The sequence below is a fragment of the Ruditapes philippinarum genome, unplaced genomic scaffold (assembly GCF_026571515.1).
Source record: "Ruditapes philippinarum isolate M1 unplaced genomic scaffold, ASM2657151v2 ctg3445_1_1_1_1, whole genome shotgun sequence".
In the NCBI taxonomy this organism is placed as follows: Eukaryota; Metazoa; Mollusca; class Bivalvia; order Venerida; family Veneridae; genus Ruditapes; species Ruditapes philippinarum.
In genome coordinates, this window is record NW_026866545.1 from 143,557 (window position 1) to 167,694 (window position 24,138).

Here is a 24,138-nt window from a genome sequence, read left to right on the forward strand (position 1 = left end):
GCCAAACTGCAATAATTTTTTATTCTAAAATATCCCAGAATCTAGACAGCCTTAAAAAATGCTGAGTATTCAGCAAACAGTTACTGTGTTGTTTATATCTTTACATGTTCCACCTTGACAGAATCAACTTTGGTATGCTTGTAAAAATGGGGTTGTCACCTTCAAAGTAGTAATGAATTAACTGCTATTGTATTATATAGGAGTTGGCCCGTTACAGCTTTTAGCGGACAATATACCGATTCTGCTGCCACTGCTGCTAATTTATCAAATTTTGCTGCTCAATCTCATTCAGTTATTAACATGATCTATAAATATAAGGTAAGACTATAAATATTTTAAATGATCAATTAACTCTTACCTTTTTGATAATACTTGGAATTATGGGTCCATCGGAAGCCCGTGCACAATCCAAAGTCTGTAAGTTTGATATGTCCACTTTTGTCAATTAAAATATTATCAGGTTTGATATCCCGATGTATGAACCCCATTTTATGTACACTTTCTATAGCTAGCACTAACTCTGCAATGTAAAATCTTGCAAGAGGTTCTTCAAAAATTCCAAATTTGATCAGTAATCCCATTAAATCCCCACCTGGAATGTAATCCATCACAAAATATAAATTATCGCGATCTTGGAATGAATAGTATAATTTCACTACCCATTCATTGTCAGCTTCAGCAAGAATATCACGCTCAGCTTTCACGTGTGCCACTTGGTTACGTTTATATACATCCATTTTCCGTAAAGTTTTCATTGCATAAAGCTGCATCACGTCTTTTTTACGGACCAAATGCACTTCACCAAAAGCACCAACACCTAACGTTGTTATTCTTTCAAACATGTCTTTGTTCATTTTTGAACGTTTCATTCTGATATAGTTTGATTCTTTCTGCTGTAACATTCTCCGCATCTGAAGCTGAGCTTGATCAGAAAGATTTGCTTTGGCCATTTCTTTCTCCAACTGTAGCTTTCTAGTTTGTCGCTGTGAATAATTCTTCAGCAAGTTTTCAACGTGCTGCTCCATGAAAAATTTATAAGCTTGTGGAGAATAGTTGCGTACCGAAGAGTCTCTACGTAATATTTCTTTTTCCTCAGAATCCGGTTTTCGTTCCGGAATTGGAGAGGTGCAAGTTCTTTTGTTATCTGATGTACTCATGTCCGACGTTGTAGACATTGTTTCAACATCAGTATCATTGTCATTTTGTTCACTTGATGCACCTTCAGTTTCTATAGTTTTTCGAGGTTTCGGTGGGAGTGGGGGTTGAGATTCTTCTTGTTGGCCAGATGGTGGCAGTGGCGGAGGTGGCTTACTTTGGTTAATTGGAATGCGAGGAGGTAACGGAGGCTGATCTTGCTGCATCTGCTGAGGAGGAGGATGTCCTTGTGGTTTTGTTGCCATTCCATGCTGTATAGCTGCCGGTTGTGACCGCACTATCTGGGGCTGCGGAAATCCCATTGTTACAGGGTTCTGAGGAATGGGTTGAACAATTGGTACCGGATTGCCAGGTACAAGGTTATTTGTGAGATTTAATGGTCTGCCTGGACCAGGGTAGGGGGGAGGAGGTCTATCTGGAATGTCAGAGCTTGTTGAAGGGTTTGATGATATTGACATTGGTGATTGATTTGTATTCCGAGAAATAGACATAGGTGAACCTGAGCGTGGTGTTGATATGGGGGTATCATTAGCTTGCTGCATCATTATGTTATGGTCTATATTTGTATAAGGGTATGCATACGGTTGATGATGTTGATTTAACTGTATTTGTATCACAGGTTTATGAACACCATGTCCTCGAAATTGATGTTGATATTGTTCCGGAGTCCTTCTATCAACTCCATTGTATATCAATTGCCCATTATTTGCATCAGTAATTTGAATCTGAAACCCTTTAGGAACATGCTGTTGCTGCTGTACAGGAGAGCTATTTATATGAGTTTCAACTGACGAAATATATTTTGGACCATGCTGCTGCATCAGTGGCGAAATAGGAGTGGTAGCAGTCTGTAAGACTGGTTTCTTTACTTCACGACTGTTAACTTGTTGCATAATGATTGGTGGCTGCCCTGCAGCCCATGCTGGCTGTCCTTGACCCTGCTGTATCTGCATACTCTCCAAGCTATGCTGTTCTAACGAGTGTGAGCTCACCTGAATCTGGTAATTCTGTCGTTGCAGTGGAGACTGGTCAGCCGGGCGTATCAATACAGTGGGTGCTTTCTGCGAAGTACTTTGACCTTGATGGCTATAGGGAGGAGGTGGCTGACGTGGCTGATATTTTATTGTCACATTCTGATGACCTCCTCGGACCTGTACAATATTTTGAGACAACTGTTGTACAGGTTGTTGATGTTGAACAACAGGGGAACTTACAACACGTTGAATATTTGGTGTTGAAGTCTGTATTACTGCACTAGAAACATTCCCTCTACTATGTTCCATATTAAAAGGTGAAAATCCTGGTGAAGAAAATACTGGGACTTTCTGACTTTGACTACTTGCTTGGTAGTTTGGTGTTGACTGAGACACTGTAGGTGTTAATGCACCTTGAGTGGAGTTAAAACTTGCATCATTAGCAGATGACTGGCCATGAAGGTTGCCTGCAGAAACACCCATTGGCAATCGTGGGGGAACTGGTGGAGGGGTCTGTGCTCCGTTCACCATGATTGGAACAGTTGTTGGACTAAGAACACGTGATGCAGTGACTGGAGTCTGACTTCGTGAAGATTGAGGACCTGGTATTCCTCTTGGAAAGCCAGGTACTGAAGACAGACCCGGACTCTCTGACCGAGTACTGGCACTATCAGATCCTGGACTTGCTGTATCAACGCTATTTTTCCGCCGAGGTCGAATATTCAAACCTGAAAGAATACAAGAAAACCATTTTACAACATATGCCAATTAGAGTGAAGTCTTCTTTTTTTTCTTTATTGTTTTTGCTTTAGATACAATGTATTTGTAGTCTTTTGAAAACAAGCCAAGAATTTATATTAAAGTTTGCTCTTTAAATAGAAACAATTCAACAGTATGTCATGACTGTCCTTAATCAATCTGGTTGATATGCTTTTAACCTAGTAAATTATAGCTAGGGTATTATCTCATTCTTGATAAATCATAAAAGTACAGTAGGAAAGTTTTGAAATCTGAACTTATTAAAATTAACGCCTACTTTAACTTCATGCATGTAAAAAATGTTCCAATTTAACAATGTGCTTGTAATTGAACCAATATTTTTACAATTAAAATACTTCTAAAAGCTTCATCTAACTATAACCAAAGACGAAATATTTTTGAACAATGGTATCACTTTAACATCTTATCTTTATCAAATTCAGTGTTCTCAAATTGTTTGTTCAAGGATTAACTTCAATCTGCCTTAAGTACACCTTGCCACTAAATATGTACAAAATACATATCATCTCTAATAAAACACCTCTATATTCAAAACCATGACATACCTTGATTCAAACTGTTTTGGGGTTTAAAATTAAGAAGGAAAACTTTGGTTTTACCTTTTTTGTACAGTTAATTTTTGCACAGTTATAATGAAATGTTTAAAATGTTTCTGCAAAATATAGTACAAACATGAGAAAATTGCAAATTACCGCATGGAAAAGTGGTGTAAAACCCTCCAAATGTTTTTTTTTTTATTTTCTGTCCAATCTGAATTTATTTTCAAAAAGTTGTTAAACAATTCTATGCTTACAATAAATATATTATTTTTCCTCCTTAACTCTTTAAGGCTATTTATACACATTAATTGTAACATTGTATTAAGCAAACCTTAACATAACTTTATCAAAATGATGTCATAATTTTGGTGCATTATAGACAGTTTGAACATATAATTCAATTCTATGCATACCATGTTTTCATGTAATATATACATTTGATACTGGCATGGTTTTATTATTAGGAAAATTATGGTAAATATTTCAATATGTTCACTGCAGTGATATTAAATGACATATTTACTATAACAAATGTGACAGGGGTAACTGATGGTCAACATAGATAGATATCTATTCTTCAATCATATTACTTACACTATTTATAAAACTATATACACAATTTTAACAAAAATTAATGTTCTATTTTTTCAGAGGCTTTTTTTACATTTACAGAATTAAAATGGAGTACACATAACAAAATTATAGAAATGTCTAGTTTAAATTGGAATCCCTCTATTGGCAAGGTTAGACTGCAATGTGCTAGATCTCTATCTTTCATTCTTATTCTTAAAGACTTAACATTCTAATCATTACAAATTTCAGTGTCTACAGATTCCGTTTCAAACTAAAAGTTTGACCACCTTAACTTCATTCAACTTTTTTAAAGTGGGTGACTAAATTCTGGCCACTGTTTACCTACAAGAAGTGCCTTTTATCAATTTTAGTAAGTTCAAATTAACCACAGAGTGTAAAAAGCTTCTAACCAACAGTCTAATTGAAATGCCTTTAATTTGTGTTAAATTTTCTCTGCGGCACACCCTACCTGATCACTTGACCAGAAATTGCCTTCAAGTGGTATTTTTACATGATGATACAATACAAAATTATTTAAATTATCTAAATTATTGCTGGCTACACATAACTGTAACATTGTTGTCATCATGGGTAAGGAATTTTAACATGGAAAGTTTAATCACCTTTATTTCATTCAACTTGCCAGTATGCAGACCACAAACATAACCAGGGATAGCCGCAAACTATTATCTCAGAGACACAACTTCTGGCTTATGTTATTATTAGAAATGAAGCAAGCAGTGCTCTACGGCCAATATAAACAAATTAATAATTTTATCATTAAAATTATCAGACTTTCTAAAGCTTATTTGGTGAAATAAAGCCGGTGATGATCATATCAAATATGACATTTTAACAGTACCTTCTTGACCTGATAAGGTAGATAATTCAATTCATTGTACTTTTTTTAAATTTCATGGAAAACAACATAACATTACTGAAAATTCTTGATATTTTAATTAAAAAACATACATGTATATATAATGTCATTATAATCAGGTCAAATTACCAAACATAAAGTATTAATTGGAAGAATTGTCTTGTCTAGGCATTCAATAAATTTATAAATGTAATTTATTAAGTATAAAACAAAATAGTGCTTTTTTTTAAATGCTACTTATAACAGACACCTGTTTGACTGAAGATTAGACAGCTTTTTATTCATATATACCTTAATTGTTTAAGTCAAGAGAGTCATAATGGCTCAATAATTGGTCACCTAAATGGTTTACATGGACATGATTTCATTCTTTGTCATTTCTATTAATTTTCATTTAAATCTACCAAATGCACGAGGAGATACCATTGCAGACTGTAAGTATTTTAGCAATTTTTGTAAAGTACTATATTGTGTACCAAAGGATAATTCCTTGAGATTTTACTAAAAATTTACCCGGTGCATTAATTTGTTCAGTTGTCTAATTTTAGCTATGGTCACCATATTGTTTAGCAGTTTGAAAGGTTTTATCAATTGAAGACTCTATCATTCTATATCTAAACACCATTTGAGGGGATGTCTTTTACAGATTATCTTTAACTCTGGGGGCCAATGCATGTTCAATAGACTGAAACAATTTTACATACTTTCATAAAGGACCATGATCATACCTGTAGAGTTTCATAAAAATCTGCAGTATGCTTATGGAAGAGATATTACTCAACAGTTTTTTTCTTTCTATTTTTAGCTCTGGTAGCAATCTTGTTTCATTTGAGCAATCCCTGTATTGGCCAAGGAGTGAAGTAAAGGAAATGACAGATGATGGACAAAGGGTGAACCATGATCACATTAGCCACATACAAACCGACAGTATTGATATACCTAGGAAACAAACTAACTTTTAATCTTTACATTTGAACCATAATTATTACCCTAAACAAGTCTTGTAATTCTAACAGAAATTCTTATTATAAATTCTAATCTTCAAAGAAAAGTGTGTTTTTTAAAACTTGGTAAAATGGAACTAAAACGCTCTTGTTTGTAACACTAGATCTACAAACTTTCTTATCAATTGCACAAAAACTATATCAGACTTACTTCATGAATAAAATCTTACCCTTTGACAAGCGTATTCCTTTCTTACGAACTCCTAGCCCCACTTTATTTGAAAATGCATCATTTACCATACTGAGCTTTACTTTAAAGTTTATAAAACTTCAAACAAACAAAAATATAATCATGAAGGAAGTTATCTTAGAACATGCTCTCTTGCTAATGAATTCAATTTCTGATCTAACTGAAATAAAACAAATACCATAAAATTATTCAACTATTGGTCAGCAGTGTTCCATACAGTGAACACAAATATACAGCGGGAGTCGTTAGACTTTTTCCTATTCAATGCACATTACATGCATGTTGAGTAATAAGGCGACAAGTACTGTATTTAAACAGTGTCGTCTTTAACACTCGTATTAAATTTATTGAAAGAAAGTGATTCATCTTCACACATGATCAATACAAGATATTTGTATTTCAATCATCTCATTATAACCTACCAGTTACCCACTTATCTAACGTTAATCAAATTTAGAGAAATACCCACCCAATTTAAATACCTACCCGTTTTAGATATGCCATTTTTGCCGTCAAGTTGCAGCCTGTGAATTGTGTCTATTGGTGTCTCCAATTCTTTGCCGCCAGATATCACCAGGGCTCGTGCTTTTTCCTGTAAAATACAAACGTCCATTGTGAGAGCATACATTACAATTTACATAAAAAACATAGAAAGATTAAGAGGTTCACACCTGGTAATGAATGGAACCTTGAATACAAATGTAGGAATTTAAATATTTAACTTGCTTACAGGAGATATACAGTAAACACTTTCATTCATGTTCGTGAAATCCGACAAGAAGCAACTTGTGTTAATGAGATAAACCTTGATGATAATATATGTGCTTCCCACATACTTTATTCATAAATCATATTCTATATTAAATCAACTAGCTCATTCATTGCAGTTTATGTGTAGGAATATACATCTTCAGCACATGTATTATTATTCTGGTTTCAATTTTTTGTTTTGTTTGGGTTTTACATCGCACCAACTTAGACAAGGTTATAAGGTGACTTTCCAACTGTATTGGTGGAGGAAGACCTCAGATGCCCCTCCGTGCATTATTTCTAGTATTAGCCGGTACCTGGGTAGAACCAATTACATTCTGTAAGCAAGCTGCATGGATAGCTTCCTTCCTCACATGAAAGAAACCAAAGTCAGGGCTTTTGCCCTTCAGCAGTGAGGGCAAGTGGTTTGAAGTCAACAACCATAACCACTCAGCCAAAGACTTCCCAGTCTGGTTTCAATAATCATTAACAAAACAATATTTATTTTTTAAATAAATTTCAAAGTTTTTTTAGAGAGGCAAAAAAATTAAATGGCATAAAGGGTCCAAGCCAAGCTTGTCCATCTTGTGATATCCTTGCTCTGTCATTAACAAATTTACTTTCATTCTAACCTAGATATTGACAGGTATTCATTTAACCTTGACCTTTAATCTTGTCAACCTCCGGAAAAAAATCTGCTTTCCTTGTTTTAAATCATTTTACTTAATCAACTTTTATTAATCACAGAATCACAGTGTCCTTAATCATTTAACCTAAAGGTAACTGTAACAATACTTGACAACTCATGAAAGGCCATTGTCATGACTGTCTCCATTATAAACTGGCAAAATGTACACATAAAGAAAGTTCAACAGCTATTGTTTTCATGGTCAAACAATGAGAGTTATACAGAAGTTGACAAGATCCAGTTAAAACAAATCATCATAATGAAGAGAAATTACTCAGGCTAACACTGTTAACTTTTCTTTGTTTAAACACGGATTATAAAACATTCCAACAAGTTGTTAGCAGTGAAATTATTGATGAGTGAGTAAACAAAGTAAATGCATACTGCATTCCCCATTCAATACATTAACCAATCTATTCCCCAAGTTTCAATAGCTCCTTGAACAAGCATTTGTTGGTACAATATTGCTCTACTCACACTTGAAGAGGGCTAAAACAGCTGTATTATTTGAGAATAATGACTTGGGTGATCAATAGCTTATTGAACTCGACAACTCATCAACAGTAGGACATCATACCCTAGAGGGCTTCAAGAATGTGTCAAATAATGATTTCTCCCATATTTGGAGCCACGTTGGGAGATAATCGAAACCATTATCGGGTAATAAGAACACGCCAATTAATCTGGCAATTGTCAACTGACATTACAAATTGTCATTGAAAGTCAGGTTCAGAATTTTAAGATTATTTTCTACAATTGAAAATATAGCATGTACAATACCAGAAATAACAGCGGGTTATTTAGATACAATATCTTTACACACAATTTGAGCTGGCAAATTAAAATCTGTGTAATACACAAAAGAATCTTAGATATTCGATGATAGGTAATGAATAAGATCAAATAAACTTTAAAAATATCTGCTCATCAACTTGTCTTTTGAAAAATAAATGCATTTTGCTTGTGACAATATCATTCTCTTTCTTTTTAAGCTTAAACTTTTGAGAATTTTTTCTCAAAATGAAAATATTTGAGGTCATGATTTTGAATATTTTTTAATGAAACACCTGTTAAGTTCACTGATTTTTCAGTAAATTAGTAACTGTTTCATGTGGCCATTCTGGGAACATGGTGCTGGGCATCAAGTTTCATTTGTTCAGTTTTCAATTATTTTACTCTATACTATATAATCACAAACGAGTAGAAACTAGAAAGTCAAGAAAAAGAATGAATTTAATAGAATTATTTTTCAAATACCGTATATATTTTTATATGAACAATAAGTCAAGTTTATAAAATCTCACAATAGACATCCTACATGAATATTAATAATGTGTCACTTATTGTACAGAACAATGTATTCTTAACGTTGAACCTTAATAAGCCTATTGATGGCAATGCGATCTGTGAGTGCAGACCAAGATCGCCCGTCTGATCAAACTAGTAGACCAGCTGGCAAATCTGTGCCGTCTGATATGATGGTCTGCACTATTCAGTCAGTACTGTTTTGAAAATATGATGACTGGTTGTTGAGATTGAGAAGTGGACTTATATTTAAGATATTTCGCTTGGTATTAAAGTGTTAAAACAATTAATCTACAGGTAAACAACAAGGTATTTTTGGGACTCCAAATATAGTAACAAGGATTACCTACACACTGAACTAATCACAATGATGCAGAGTGGTAAAATACCACGGTTGCCAGACTCTCAACTTCTTGTTATATGTCTGATACAAACTATGTTGATGTAATAAAGATTGAAAATAATAATGATTTCAATTTCTTACAACTTATACTGTACATGAACAAATAACATGTCATAAATATGGAAGTTATAATCCATGAAAAAAAGGTTTGAAATGATAAATGACGATATTATTTGGAAATTAGCATATTATCACAATACCTGATACAATCAAGGACCTTGGTATGCAAAATCTTTTCTAATCCCATCAAAAAGTTATCAAATACTGCCATAAAAAGTATAAAAATCTACTCACAATTTCACAAAAGTTAAATCCAAGTTTTCGCTTAACAAGGAATGTAACATACGACCTAAGATGGCTGCCAAAAAGTAAACATCATTTGTAAAAAAACAAACATTGCGGAGCTACCTTAAACCTGACATATTACACATTTACTGATAACAAGAGCCGGATCATTAAAATGCTTGGCAGTCCAAGGACTCCAGATACAGGGACATTAATTCTGATTTAACTCATCAATGGAGTAATAAATCATGTATAAATACATGCAGAAATGAAAGCTTGTCCTAGATGATGACAAGTCCCAGTGTAAACCTGACGGGCAAAATACAAACCTTTTTCAGTTGAGTGGGCATCACTCAAATAAATGAAGTTGTGTCAAGCACCTAGGTGATTATGAGGCAGGTGTACATGTTACAATGAATCATCAGTGTATGTTAGAAGCTTATAAAAATAATGTTAAACATAGAAAGGTTTTAAGAAACTCAAGTAAGTTTAGTGAAAAGATTTAACAAGACTGCATAATTTGTTTATCAATTCCGCAACTGAATGACATCATACCGACGTAAATCATGAAAAGCTTTGCACGTTTCACATGACTCTATTATGCAGAATACATCATGTGCCGCGTATTTTCACAGCAGGTTTCTTCGTTATTATAAATTATGTTTACTGACATAATATTATTGTGAAAATGTTTTACAGTATTTTCATTTCTTACTAAAATCTGTTCATACGAGTTTTATGAGAGACTTGAAATCTGTAAATCAGTAAAAACAATATTAATGATCAACATTATCATATCTCAGCAACACCTTGAAAAATACATTATTATTCTAATTAGCCTGTCAGCAGATGGCAGAAAATCATTTTCTGTCAGAACATATGGACATTTTCATCAAGTATTTCAAGTTTATTAAAACAGCAATATATTTCAAGTATTATACCGAGATGTATGCCTCTAGACATGCTAGATGTGTGAGTAAGCCTGCAAAATTATCTTATCTTAATATATTTAAACACTTTAAATTATGTATAAAATATATTTACATTGAGCTTTTTAAGCACAGTATGGGCTGCAAGCTGAACTGTGTTGCTCTTGACAAATTTAATTTTGTAAATTCTAACAAATAAACACTATAAACCTATAATATAGTTACTTTTTCCAAACGTTACGGTAATTATCACCAAAAGGATTGCAATTTCTTAATTAAGTCATGTTCTGTAACACTTAAAATTTTACTGTTTTAATAGATTCATGAAATTTACCACTCTGTATTACCCTGACTCCCTGACATCTCATGACCTTGACCTTACACTGATGGACATAGCTCTTGTGATTCATCAAAATCATTCATGTCATATTTTGCGGTGTGCTATTTACATAATTATGTTTTGAATACATTATTCAACTTACAGACATACCTACATCATAATTTATATATTACTGAAGAAAAATGTAAATCTAAACTGCTATAAATAGTATCTTATGAAATACTTATCTATACAGTAGGTTATCTTACTTGTATGTTTAATATTTATATATATTCCGCTATGTAATAGTATTACTCAAATACTTAAATTTAAATGTTGAAAGGTTGAACATTAATAAAGAATATGTTTGTTTGTACCTTCTGACAAACTATTAATACTTTAAAATTCCTCTACATATATACTTTTTAATATACCTTACAATTAGTCACACAATGTAAGAGATTATATGAATATTCAAGAAATGTAATTATTTGGCAATATTTATTTGGCAACATATCCCTTTATAATTCTAATGGCCAATTTACATTTCTCATTTTGTTCATTCAGTAGACTACATCATATAAAGTTGCCAAATTTATTCTTGACTAATATCAAAAATATTTGCATGACTTCCCTAATTTATAAAAAAGTTCATTTTACAGAACCCATATTTTTTAACCAAATAAATTGAGTACATTATCTCAGAAAAACAGTACAATTATAAGGAGGTTTTACAGTGGTGCTGAGACCAGAGTTTAATCTGAATATACCAATACCTGGATGTCTATTTTAGCAGTTAAAGGGACTCCACTGAGGTTTTTGACATAATGAGACTGGAAATAATTTTTTCACATTTATGTTAAATTTGATATAGATCTAAACCAAAAACTTGTGAGCATTAAATTTCTGAGAGTTCACTCACTCGTGTTTTTTTTTCTAAAAAATTATTCTAATTGCAAGTAAAGACCTAAACTCAGGCTAAGTCAGTGGCACAAAAGTAAGATTTTCAATTTATTTCTCAGTATATTCTTAATTATCTTTTGTATATCTTTTTGTCTTCAATGCAATGCTGATCTATGTAAGAAAATGAAATTCTATGTTTTTAAGGTTTCTGGACATCAGTGGAGTACCTTTAACCACAAATGTGGTGTTTGAAATCTAGAGCACCAACGATGTTTTATCCACATGTTTTATCCACGAAATACAGGCCAGTATAGAAATACATGTAATAAAGCCAAATAAAATGATTTCCCAACATCAATTAATGATTTAACAGTAACCAGCTGTTATGATAAATTATTACTATTGCCACATGATATATCATAATATTGTAACCTCATCTATTCTGAGTTTATTTTTTGCTTTATTCAACATAAAATTTCTTTCTATAGCAATTGGATGATTACAGCATATAACATCATCATATGGTACTTGATACTTAAATTATACAATCCATGCAATCTTTTCTCTAAACTTAACATTTATACAATTTTCTGTGGATTTTAATGAGGAATAAAAATGTCATCCTTTGTAAACCACTGATCCTTGCATTTGATAAAGATCTTTTTGTGATCATTTTATCTAGGTTCACTCTACCAGCACAATTACGGTTTTAACAACTTCAGTCAAATTTTTTTGTGCCTCTGGTTTTAAAAAAGAAAGCCAGACTATTTTAGCTTAGATGCTCTGATAATAATTTGTGACCTCGAGTCAAGCAGAATCAAATTATCATTTGTTGTATAGATTTTTGATCACGTTAAAGAATTTGACACAGTCCTGCGTATACATTCCGCAAAATCTTACGGAGACCTGTAACACAAAGGACCGCATATAAACATAATGGCACAACTAAATGTGGCTTGATTTGATATTACACATTATAAAGGCCGTGATAAAAATCTCATACCCGCTATCCGTATCATATCTAAAGCGATTATAAAATCTTTGTTACTTAAGTCTTCTAAAAAATGTTCACTATTGTATCTGTTACAATTCAAATCACGACTACAGAATTATGAAACAGAATACATAAATTAAATACACAATAATAATCAGAATTCTAGTATAAAGAAGCAGTTAGTTTTTCAGGACGTAAATTCCTGAAAGCTAGGGCACCTGCCCCTCTTACTTTGAAACATTTGAGGAACTACATTTAATGAGGCATTTTAATGATTGTAATACCCATCAAAATATAACATCAGGCTTTCAATAAGTCTTGAAACTGTACGCTACATTAATTTCTAGGAATCTGGCACATTCCAGCATAAAATGATCATAGCTTCAGGAAACAGCATACCATTTCAATATTCCTACTTCACATCACAAAGAATTCCGGTAAAAATAGACTTTCATATTATAAATTATAAGATTTGCAATATGTTTTTTTTTATTATCATACAAGAGTTTATCTAAAGACATTTAGACCATCAGGAGTGTTAGATATACAAAATCTCAAATGAGATGCCACATGAAATTAAATTCTATTAAGTTCAAGATATTGTTTTAAAACAATCATCAGTCTGTCTTGGGAGCTTTATAGAATTTCTTCAGATGAATTAAAAAACACAACATGAAAACAGATGTGTAATTCTTTTCTTTTTCTGTAAGAAAGTAACCATCTAAAGACTTTACATGAAAATTTCATCAAAATACATGCTCATGCAAGACTCTTAATATATTGTAAGTTCTATTGCATTAGATAATTTCATTCTTAGTTTTCTTTTTATAAAACTGGCAAAGTGCATTGAACCAAGAACATTAATTATTATAGACCACAGACAATTTATACTTGGCTGTTTAATTGGCTATTTAGTGGTTATACCAATGGAATTTCTTGCAGAACCAATCTACAATTTGTTCAATCCTACAATGCATAACAGAATTAGCAACATGCCAATATGATGGCAAAAAATGCACTGCATGACACACCCTTACAGTGGAATTTCTACGAGTATAAAAAATAAGAAGCAACAATGCAGAATAGACGAACAGTTTGGCAAGTATCTGACACAAGAGTCTGGGAAAGAATCTGCGGATTGCTTGTGGAATCTGTCCTATAATGATGTGAAACATATCGCTGTTGTGCTTACAGTATCATGTCCTACCAGGACAAATACAGCAAACATTTGACTGTATGGTACAGGTAAGCCAATGTTATATATACTAATAACAATCATATAGTGATGGTATGAAGTACCTGAAGCGCTATGTAGGCGTAGGTAGGCATGGTGTTTGCATGTGGTTTCATATCTCTGAATATTTTGATGGAAATTCTATATTTTCAAAAAACTTCTAACCAATCTGTTTTTCATTTTACTATAAAACCAAAACAAGGAGAAAATTCCTTACCGACAATCCTAAATCACTAAGTCTTGTTTATACATTTTTTATTTTACCTACAAAATTTCACAAACAAAACACAGAATAATTAAAAAAAGAACAACAACAAACATTTGTTTTATACTAAGATAAACATTCTACAGAGGAAAATAAATTATGATGACTGTGTAATTTTCAAGTAAAGGAAAGGGGATGTTCATTGCTTACTGTAAACAAAAATACAAAAACCCCTTACACTGCTGGAATAAAAAGTCACCATTTTAAGTACAGTCTCAGACCACAGGCACGAGTATCGGACCTGGGAAGAAAAAATATGACCAGATTGATAAAATAACCTGTGTTCATCTTAAAAGTGTCAAAAAAAAAAAAAAAAAAGAGTAAATAATGAACCCCTTTAAAAATATACAATAAGTTAAGAGAAGGCCGGAAACTCAAGATTCGAGCCTACGAGCACGGTATTCATTTTCCGGGCCGTTGTGAAAACAATTGGCCACACAATTAAAATTTTTTTTATCACTATTAACGTTTGTATTAAGCTTCCAAATGAGACCGACCCCAAGTCTTTAGCCCTTCCCGTTCATGAAATATCTATCAGGAAACGAGAGAATTTGTGCTAAAAATCCTTGGTAGACAAAATTGCGGCACAACGATTCGGTACGTCAACATAGACTAATACATGTTTGTCAGCTGAGTATGGGTCAAAATCACTTGAATTTACTAAATAATATTAATAAATACATTAAGTTGGACCACTCACAACCGTCAGTAGCATCTGACACATGCGAAATTCGAATTTCAAACCTTTCCACGGCCTTTAGATTCCTTTCTATGCCATTGTCAATCAGCTGTTTCGATATTTTGTAACGAGTCTTCTGATTGGCCAATAGCAACGAAACCGCAACGTTTCACACAATGATGCCTAATGCCGTAGAAAGCGATTGAAAGACCATGTAACTTATAGTATATTTTTAAAGGGGGTCATTATTTACATTTTTTTTGGTTTTTGACACTTTTAAGATGAACACAGGTTATTTTATCAATCTGGTCATATTTTTTCTTCCCAGTCCGATACTCGTGCCTGTGGCTTGAATGTCACAATCCATTTTAACAACCAGGCCATCTCTCACCTTTAAGGATTCGCTCCTATTTGAACTTTTTTAATACCCGGTAGTTCTTTTTTTTTTCTTGAAGGGGTTTACATATGGGTACTTTCCAGCTTTACTGGTGGAAGGAGCCCCTCTATGCATTATTTTAGGCATGAACGGGTACCTGAATACAGACTTCCCGAAAGTTGAAAAAAACTGTCAGACATTCGGTCTGACAAACCATGAAAATCTGTCGGACCGAAACGAAATCTGTCGGACCAAATAAAATTGATCAAAATCAAAGAATAACTTGTGTTTGTATTTCTAAGACACTTTTTGTTTCTAATTTTTTCGCCGTAAAAATCGGCACATTCCTTACAGCGCATTTTCATCTCCTCCCTATCATACACCAACGATTCACTGTCTTGCTTCTATTTTTCATTAAATTTTGTCTCAGGTCTATTATTTTTATCCTTTTACTGCTGTTCTGCCTGTTCCTCTGACGTAGATTTTTAATTTTTCCAAGGTTTGTCACCTTTAGCGATGCCATTTTGTATACATGCGGCTTGGATAAAAGCCGGACAGTCGGACCGATCCGGAGTTAAAACTCGTCGGACCTGATCAAAATTTATCGGACATGTCCGTCGGACCGACGTATTTCGGGAAGTCTGCTGAATACATTAACAACTTGCATTCCGTAAGCTAGCTGGACATTTTCTGCACATTAAAGAATCCAAAGTCCCTGGCCAGATTTGAACCCACAGTCATGAGCGGGGAAGCGGTTTAAAGTCAAGGACCTTGAAACACAACCACAGACGCCCCTCAAAGTTTTTATACAAAAATTTTGAAGACTCTGACATATAATGACTTTGAAGGGGCCGCATTGAAGCCTTATAAATACAGCAATGTTCCACACCATCATAACATTTTAGAGATATTGTTTTCATTAACAGTAAAAGTTAAGTTAAATGTGTCTACACCATACATTAAAACATACCTGATACAAGAAGTGACCTTTTATTCACAGTGTGCAAGGAAGCGCTTATATTTCACACGTTTCATATTGTAAAAAGACTATGTTAGAAATCACAAGCATTGATTGATGTGTGAGGGCCAAGAAGACATTGAACAGATAAAAATTGAATAGTTTATTTAAATTATTAAATTATTTAATTTTATATCCCCTAGATAGATTTTTTTAAATGACCAACAATAAAGATGATATCATAATTCGAAGAGCAAACCAAATTGAAAACATGCCCTTCCTAGAGATTTCACTAAACAGTTTACCCATGCCATAAAAGGCCTAATTGTTAAATTGGGTAAATTACACACCTTTCATAAAGACAGGTGTATTCAGTACACTATTTGTGAAACAATACCCCCAGGTACATAATAAGAATATTGTTAAATATCAGTAGACGCTACCCTAGAGCAATCATTTTTATCTGCACAGAAAATTACTATAGAAGTATGTTTAATATTCACCATTTATATACTGGAACGCATCAGGAATGTGAAAGTAACACGAAGAAGTGTGCAAAAGTGACGCAGAATTGTTCAATTTAAGCATGTTGTAACAGGGTTGCCAGAAATGGGACATAGTTACTTTTCAGCAAATCAAACTGAAAGGAAATGAGTTAGCACCAACAGCTGCTAATCAAGACACCATACATGTACTTTATAACTAAATCTTTTCACAAAAAAATTTCCTAGATCAATCTTGAAAATGACAACTTGGCTAACTTATTAGACAACTTTTCTGTTATATCTTATATTAACTAGTGCAATAATGCATTGTTTTTTTTCCGTATACATTTACAAGACTTGTGTCATTCTAAGTCTCAAAGGAAGTATATGTAGGTAATATGCGATTCAACAACTTTTCATGAGGTAACCAATATGCTTCATTCACAAATTCAGTGTAACCTCATCAGAAAAACAGAATCACAATTTAATCAGCTGATTTCAGAATCATATGATAAAAAGTCTCCTATAATATATTAGTGTAGCCAGGTGATATCATTTTCATGAATGACCTAGAAAACAAAAACTTTTCTACAAATTTTCAAATCATGAGCATTATATATCAGAACCCTGCCTATATCGTAGGTTGAGACCTAGGACCTTAAAATGAGCATTGTATCAGGGCGCCAGTGTATTTATGGACCAATGAAATGTTGCAGAACAAAATACAACAACAATGGATGTTAATTTAGTAACGAAGCTACACAAATGCAATATTCTACTTATCACATACCCAAAATAAGAACTGTTTTAATATGCGCATATTATTATGTAACACTTAAAAAGAAAGAAAAAATTATTAAAGCATCACTATGTAAAAGATTTTTATTTGTTTTAATTATGAAATTTCTATCTTATCTTGGGCATTTATATATTATATTGGGAATGACCCTAAAAATGGCAGCTAGGGGAGGTACATTATATAACAAATATAGTACAACAATGTTTAACTATCAAGCTCTAGAAGCTATGGAGACAAGTCTAAGCCATCACAACAAAATCATGCAAGCCTGCATGCCGTAACATTAGGAATGGCTAGGCTCTCTCTATGTTTAGCTAGCTTACAACATACAGAATTTGTTAGGTCAAAGAAATGTAAATACAGCAGGGAAAGGTTTACAACACTTGGAAGTTGGAACATTATATAAGAGATTAAAGAAAGAAATAGAATTATTGAAGGTGTGGCAACAGTATAATAAATGGAATGTGGAATTCGCTGCAGCAACAAATACTCAAGTTTATATATATAGTATTTAACCACACAAAATTGCAGCATGGAAAACCACAGAGCATGCCCGACTATGCTTACAATTCACCTTTAGCAAAAACCTATTAACTGTTTGAAAATATAATACTATATCAGATAACGGGATATACATTCCATAAAAATTATTTACAAATCTCCTTCTTTAGTGCAAGATCCATAAAATTCAATGATCCCTAGTGAGTTAGAAAGGTGCTGCAATATCAGTACAACTCTCAGACATTTATAGACGAACCAACTTAACCAAACAAAAAACTAAACTAGTAATTTCCAACAAGGTTTCAAGAAATTTACATTTTATCAACTTTGTTTACAAATATAAGGCATAATTAATCTCCTGCAATAATATCAAACATTTTTTCTTCTTTCGTGTACATGTATGTAAATATAATGGCTCAAATTTTATGTTTTTTAACCACCTTAAATTTTTTTAAGTTAAAATGAAATAGAATTGGTTAAATTTTTCACTACAAAATGTGTGTCAGTGTAAATGGCACATGGTCAGGCTAAATAAACATTGAAGGAATGACAGAGAGAGTCTGAATGATCACCACAACTGCAACTAAATTTACTGACAATTTAAAAAGCAAGATCTTTACATACAAAAAGTGTTCAACTACGTGACATTTTGCATGTTGAAGACCAAGCTGAAGTTCTTTGTTCTGTAACAGGGATATTTCTGTATCAGAATTCAACCATCAATCATACTGTGGCCAATAAAGACTTAAATCTTTCATACGTTGTTAAGATAACTATACTAAGATCATTATAATGTTATATGACATATCAAAATTCTTTACTTTCTTTTATTAATTACCTCAGAAGTTCCTGGTGCCAGATGCTGTAACATGGCTTTGCTAATTTCTGTAGTAGAACCATCCTGAGATGACTCTAGACTTGAATTCCCTGAATCAGTTTTGTAAGGTTTCAATGTTTCTCGAATCTCATTCAAAGCTTTTGTTTTGTAACTATTTTGCTTCTTTGTTTGAGCAGTAGTATTAGGTTTTGTCAATCCAGGTGCACTCCCAGACGAAACACTGTCATGCCGAGTCTGTATTCCATGAATATCCGGTGATTCACGAGCTTTTGTTACATTATTGTTATTTTGCCCGGTTCCTGTAGTTCTTGACAGACTGTCACGTAAGGACTTTAAGATTTCTCTCTTTTCATCTTGCAAGACAAGAGGCCGACGAGGCTCTTGCCTTTTTCGTCCGTTTATCATGTGTGATTGTCGGCCGAAAAATCACAATATTCATAGAATATATTTTGCCTTAAGACAATTAAATCCAGATTACACATGAAATATATATAAATATGTAGCTCTTCACAAGATATGTATATAATATCACTACATTTTCTCTATGTTTATGAAAATATTTAATATTGTTGTTTTTGTTTTAAATATCACTTGTTTAATAAGAAAGACAATAGATGCTCAGCCATTCTGTGCTTTATGTTGGATCTGACTGCCTCATACACATTTTGGATTTTTTTCACTACAGTATCCAATTTTTTTTCTGCAAATATAAAATTAAATACAAAACTTTCATTTGTATGCATTCACAAATTTACACCACTGCAGCATTACATGAATTTAAATGTAAATATTAAACTTCTTTAAACTGAAACGAGAAGCTTGTATTGTAAATACTAGAAAGATACAGCTCCAACCTGTAATGCTTCATTGTTATTTAAAACAAAAACATAACATTATATGTCTAATGAGTAATAAGCTATTGATTGATAAACAAAACCAAAAATTGAAGAACATAATTATATAGAACCCTTGTGTACATGCATTAACTTCATGTGTACTATAATTGTGATTCTTAGAATTATGTAACAAATAGTTTCCATTAAATATGATTCATAACGTTTTAGATTAAGATATGTTTTCTGCAACAGGTAGTCGCAAATTTAAATTTTACACATGTCCAAATATTTCAACTTCTATGCTATGCATGGGTTTTTTTGTTTTACTTAAATATTTGTATCATAAAAACTGGCAGTATATTGCTTTGAATTTGATTCATACTTTTGTTCAGTGTCATCAAATAATCTATAAACGGTTATATACAAGCGAAAATTCTTCAGTTTGACAACTTAAACATTATTCACCGAACCAAAAAGTGAAATATAGAAATGTGGACAAATGATTTAAGTAAAGGGAGTCATATTCTTTGTGAAACATTCCAATTAGTACATACAGGTATAGTAATTGCGGGCACCTGTCTAGGCTATTGTGACCCGAAGTACAGATTTTGGTGGCTAAATTCTCGTCAGGAAGTTATGGATCAAAACCATTATTATAATAAATACAAATGGAAATATATGTAGAGGCTAAAAGAACATATTTCATTCACAATTAATACATTAATACAGCAGTAACTTATTCCTCAATGTTGAACGGTATTATCCGAATCCGCCATGTTGTTTTTCGGTGATCTACTTTTCATGCGTTACAGCACACGTAAACCACTGGTTGCTAAATTAACGGACGAAATTTCAAATAAGACTCGCATGTTAATCCGAAACTTAAATCCAAGAAAATGATCTGTAAATCCTCATAAACATACCGAAAATTCTGAATAAACCTGCTCTTACATACACTGGCAAAAAACGTACACAACACAACCGGGTACTTTACATTACGATTTAAAAGTACGGGGGTGTCAGGTCTAAATTGTGTAATCCGAGAATGGAATGTTTAACATTTTGTGTTTATTATGAAACATTGACCATTAAAAATACTAAAATATATACAATTTACAAAATGTTATTTAATAGGTAAAACAAACAAATTACTGACAACCATGCGAAAAAATCAGCATATCACAACATTACAACTTCGCCCTTACAATAATGGTTTAGTCCTTTGGATGCCAGGTTATCCTTTTGATTGACATATGTTACGCCCATCGGGCTACATTGTTGACATTCCAAAGTGGTCACGTGATAAACAATAGTGTATTGCAAACACGTGGTCAATTAATTTTCAATCAAACTGGACTTTCTTGCTAACAAGGGAAATATCCCTACATAAAACATAAACTTTTCGGATAAAGTAAATGAAATAACGTTGATAAATATTGATAGCAATTTTACGAAGGTAAAAGTAATTACAGTTGGATGGATAAAGTATGTAGTAGATAAGATTTAATTAAATCACACGCGCGGTTAAGGCGGGAATGTATATAGACTACAGGCCCTGAAAATATGTCGATCATTAATTATAGTATCATACTATAAATCATACCATCATCTGATAGTGATGGAAAATGCCAAAAAATGCATTATCGCATCGTCATTTATCACTTTCATGTGATGCTAATACGATTTATTTTAGTTTTGAATGAACTTTTTTTAATTATATAATAATAAGCTCTAGCGCCGATATCCTTAAATATGGAAAATTATCGATTGTGTTACATAATTAATAACATTGCATTTCGATTTTGTTTTTAAATTATAACTTTTAATGTAGTAGCATGCCTCCAGATTCAATGTATTTAAAAATAAAATATTGTTAAGAGATTAACACATTGCAAACACTTACAATTCATATATATTGCCAAAAAAGGTCAAAATATACAAAATAGGTCTTACCACGTTAGTCACGCAGTAGAAATATAGTGATAAATTCTGCAAAATAAGTCAATAATCGCACATAACACTTAGAGCATTATTTTAATATTTTTATTTTTATTAATATCTTAGAACACTTTTCTCAAGTTGATTTTCTTGAAATATTTTGGCTTATCTGGAGGCATGCAGCTTTTAGAAAATCGGATAGTTGAAGGGAACGAAAGTTGCAAATTTTATATTTTATCTTCTATGGGGACGTTCATTATTTTATTCCAGGCGACATTTACAATTTCGCATCGTCTGACCCTGTGTGGGCAAATAATTCACCAGCAATATAAGCGCAAAAGAGTATTCTCCCTTATTTAAATGGAGACAGTTATCTGATAAATAATTTCAAATCATTGTTTTTAAAAACAGAAAAGCCACAAACTTATCATTTTCACTCTTTTCATTGCATTTATCGTGTCTAAAAAATATATAATCATTTAATAGGTACAGAACATACGTTTACTTTTATCTTATTTCAATTTTACGTGGATAAGTATTCTGGACGCTGATCGACGTGTTCTCAGCTAGTATATTTTACAAAAAGGGATAATTCTTAAATGAAAAGTAATTCCATGTTTTATATAAATAGGAAGTTTTCTTTTTAAAGTAAATCATATTTCTAGACAGAGTACACATGTATTTGTTTGTGAATCACCAAACAATTGGCTTTACAGCTTCGTGTGTGACATATTCTTGACTAACACACGGCGATTTCCTAGCTGGCCATGCAACTATGTGAGCTACAGCCAATAAACAAAACGAGGTAAAGAGCCGATAATCTGTAATTTCTTTGTTCCATATATGTTTGCCAGGTTAATTTAAGCTACAAAACTAATGCACAGAACTTTTGAGTTCCGCTGCTTGTAAAAGCTAACTCATACTTATACCCTTAAGTAAATACGGAGCCCTGGACTGTTGATCTTTTCTATTCAGAAACATACTTTTTGCAGGAAGTGTTGCAAGACAGTAAAAGTATTTATTATGTAAATTAATCGATTTGTATTATTGTTACTTTAAAGTAAATGAGATATCAAGGCTGATGCCAATACGCACTTACAGGAGAATTGCAAAAAAGTCGTTCCTATGAAAGCTGTCCCAGTAAGTCACGGACAGCAGTATTTAAATACAGAATGATTACGTTATTTGACAATATGTCAACTTTAAACTTTTCAAAGGATCATCTCTGTGAGAGATTCATTTTAAATGTCAAATCACCTGACGCATATGGCCTCTTATTTGTTATACAGTCAAAAAATACTGAGATACTGTGAACTGTTGGGTGTCTGTTAACATTTCGTTTTTCTCCCTTGACTACTGTCATCCTATTTTTACAATACTTTTATCGCCGGTCTTATATTTCTTATGGCACTTGTATACCAACGATCGCAAAACATATCGATACTTTTCCATGACTTTTTCTTTAACATAACCAAAGAATGGCATTTGACATTACATTCTGTTGCGACCGCGTCAGCGTCAAGCGTCGCCATTTTTATTGTTCTTATAGGATCACTGTATGTCCTTGATAGTGAGACATACGGATACAGTAAATGTCATAACATTCGGCAGATTTCTTACTACTTACTCTGTTTTGAAGACAATTTGTTCAAACCGGTATTACCGTAACTAATGGTTTGATATATTTTTTTTGAATAATGTTTCTTAATGTACTTCAAATTTATGGAGATACACAAGGGCAAAATTATTAAGGCTCGGGAATACTGTTTTTTTTCACGACTTTGCGGGACAACCCTCGTAGTAATAGCAACATTGGTCTTATTTCAAATTTGGAAACCTAATTGGTCACTTTGTCACATTGTGTAGAAGTTTTAGTAATTAAAGTTCTATTTTGTTTACCTCAGTGGGCATACTGGGTTGTAAGACAATGTCAAGCCCTATTTCAGTCTCCTCTACAGAGAACTGATCTGAACACTATTAGAATATTTACCTTAAATCTAGATAAGTGACACCTTCAGCAGACAATACTGAGATTACTTAAGACCTAGCGTACACCAGAGTAGACTTCACCCAATTGTATTAATGTGGGTTGAAAAACGCTAACGGTGGGTTAAATTTAACCAACGTTTATACAATAAGGTGCTGGTAGCTAAATGGAAAGCTTCTTCTTAATGATATCGCAAGTCCCTGCTTGGATTTGTACAAACAGCAGTGAGGGCAAGTGGTTCCAAACCAGAAACACAACCAATGAGCACGGGTTTGTCCAGAAGGACGAAGCTTCCAATTTTTTATTGAAAATTCATCAACAATGTTAGTATCTGATTCGTATGACTAACGAAAACTGAAGTGGGTCAATAGTGTACATGGTTGCTTCTACAGTAATATACTGATTTACTGTTGCCTTGGTGCACCCTGATACACTAACTCCTTTTAACTATTTGTGTACATGTATGCATTAATGTTTAATGAAATCAAAACATGAAATAGTTATTATAAGACCAAATTCATTTATAACGGCAATAATTAACTATGGAAATAATTTATCAAACAACTCACAA

At 32.8% G+C, this 24,138-nt stretch overlaps 1 protein-coding gene across 4 annotated transcripts in view; it reads right to left on the reverse strand.

Annotated features, from left to right (window-relative positions):
• Positions 1-20,641, reverse strand: part of LOC132732836 (serine/threonine-protein kinase LATS2-like) — a 44,868-nt gene extending 24,227 nt beyond the window's left edge. The window contains exons 1-4 of one of the 4 annotated variants that reach the window (XM_060719356.1): positions 20,566-20,641; positions 18,807-19,506; positions 6,582-6,687; positions 359-2,857 (exon numbers count right to left, since the gene is read on the reverse strand). In XM_060719356.1, the coding sequence (XP_060575339.1) occupies positions 359-2,857; positions 6,582-6,687; positions 18,807-19,211 (3,010 nt within the window). In that variant the 5' untranslated portion in view covers positions 19,212-19,506; positions 20,566-20,641. Of the gene's footprint in view, positions 1-358; positions 2,858-6,075; positions 6,542-6,581; positions 6,724-18,806; positions 19,507-20,378 lie in introns of those variants that run through there. The other 3 variants (XM_060719355.1, XM_060719357.1, XM_060719358.1) reach the window with 3 other exon arrangements.
• Between the last annotated feature and the right edge of the window lie 3,497 nt (positions 20,642-24,138).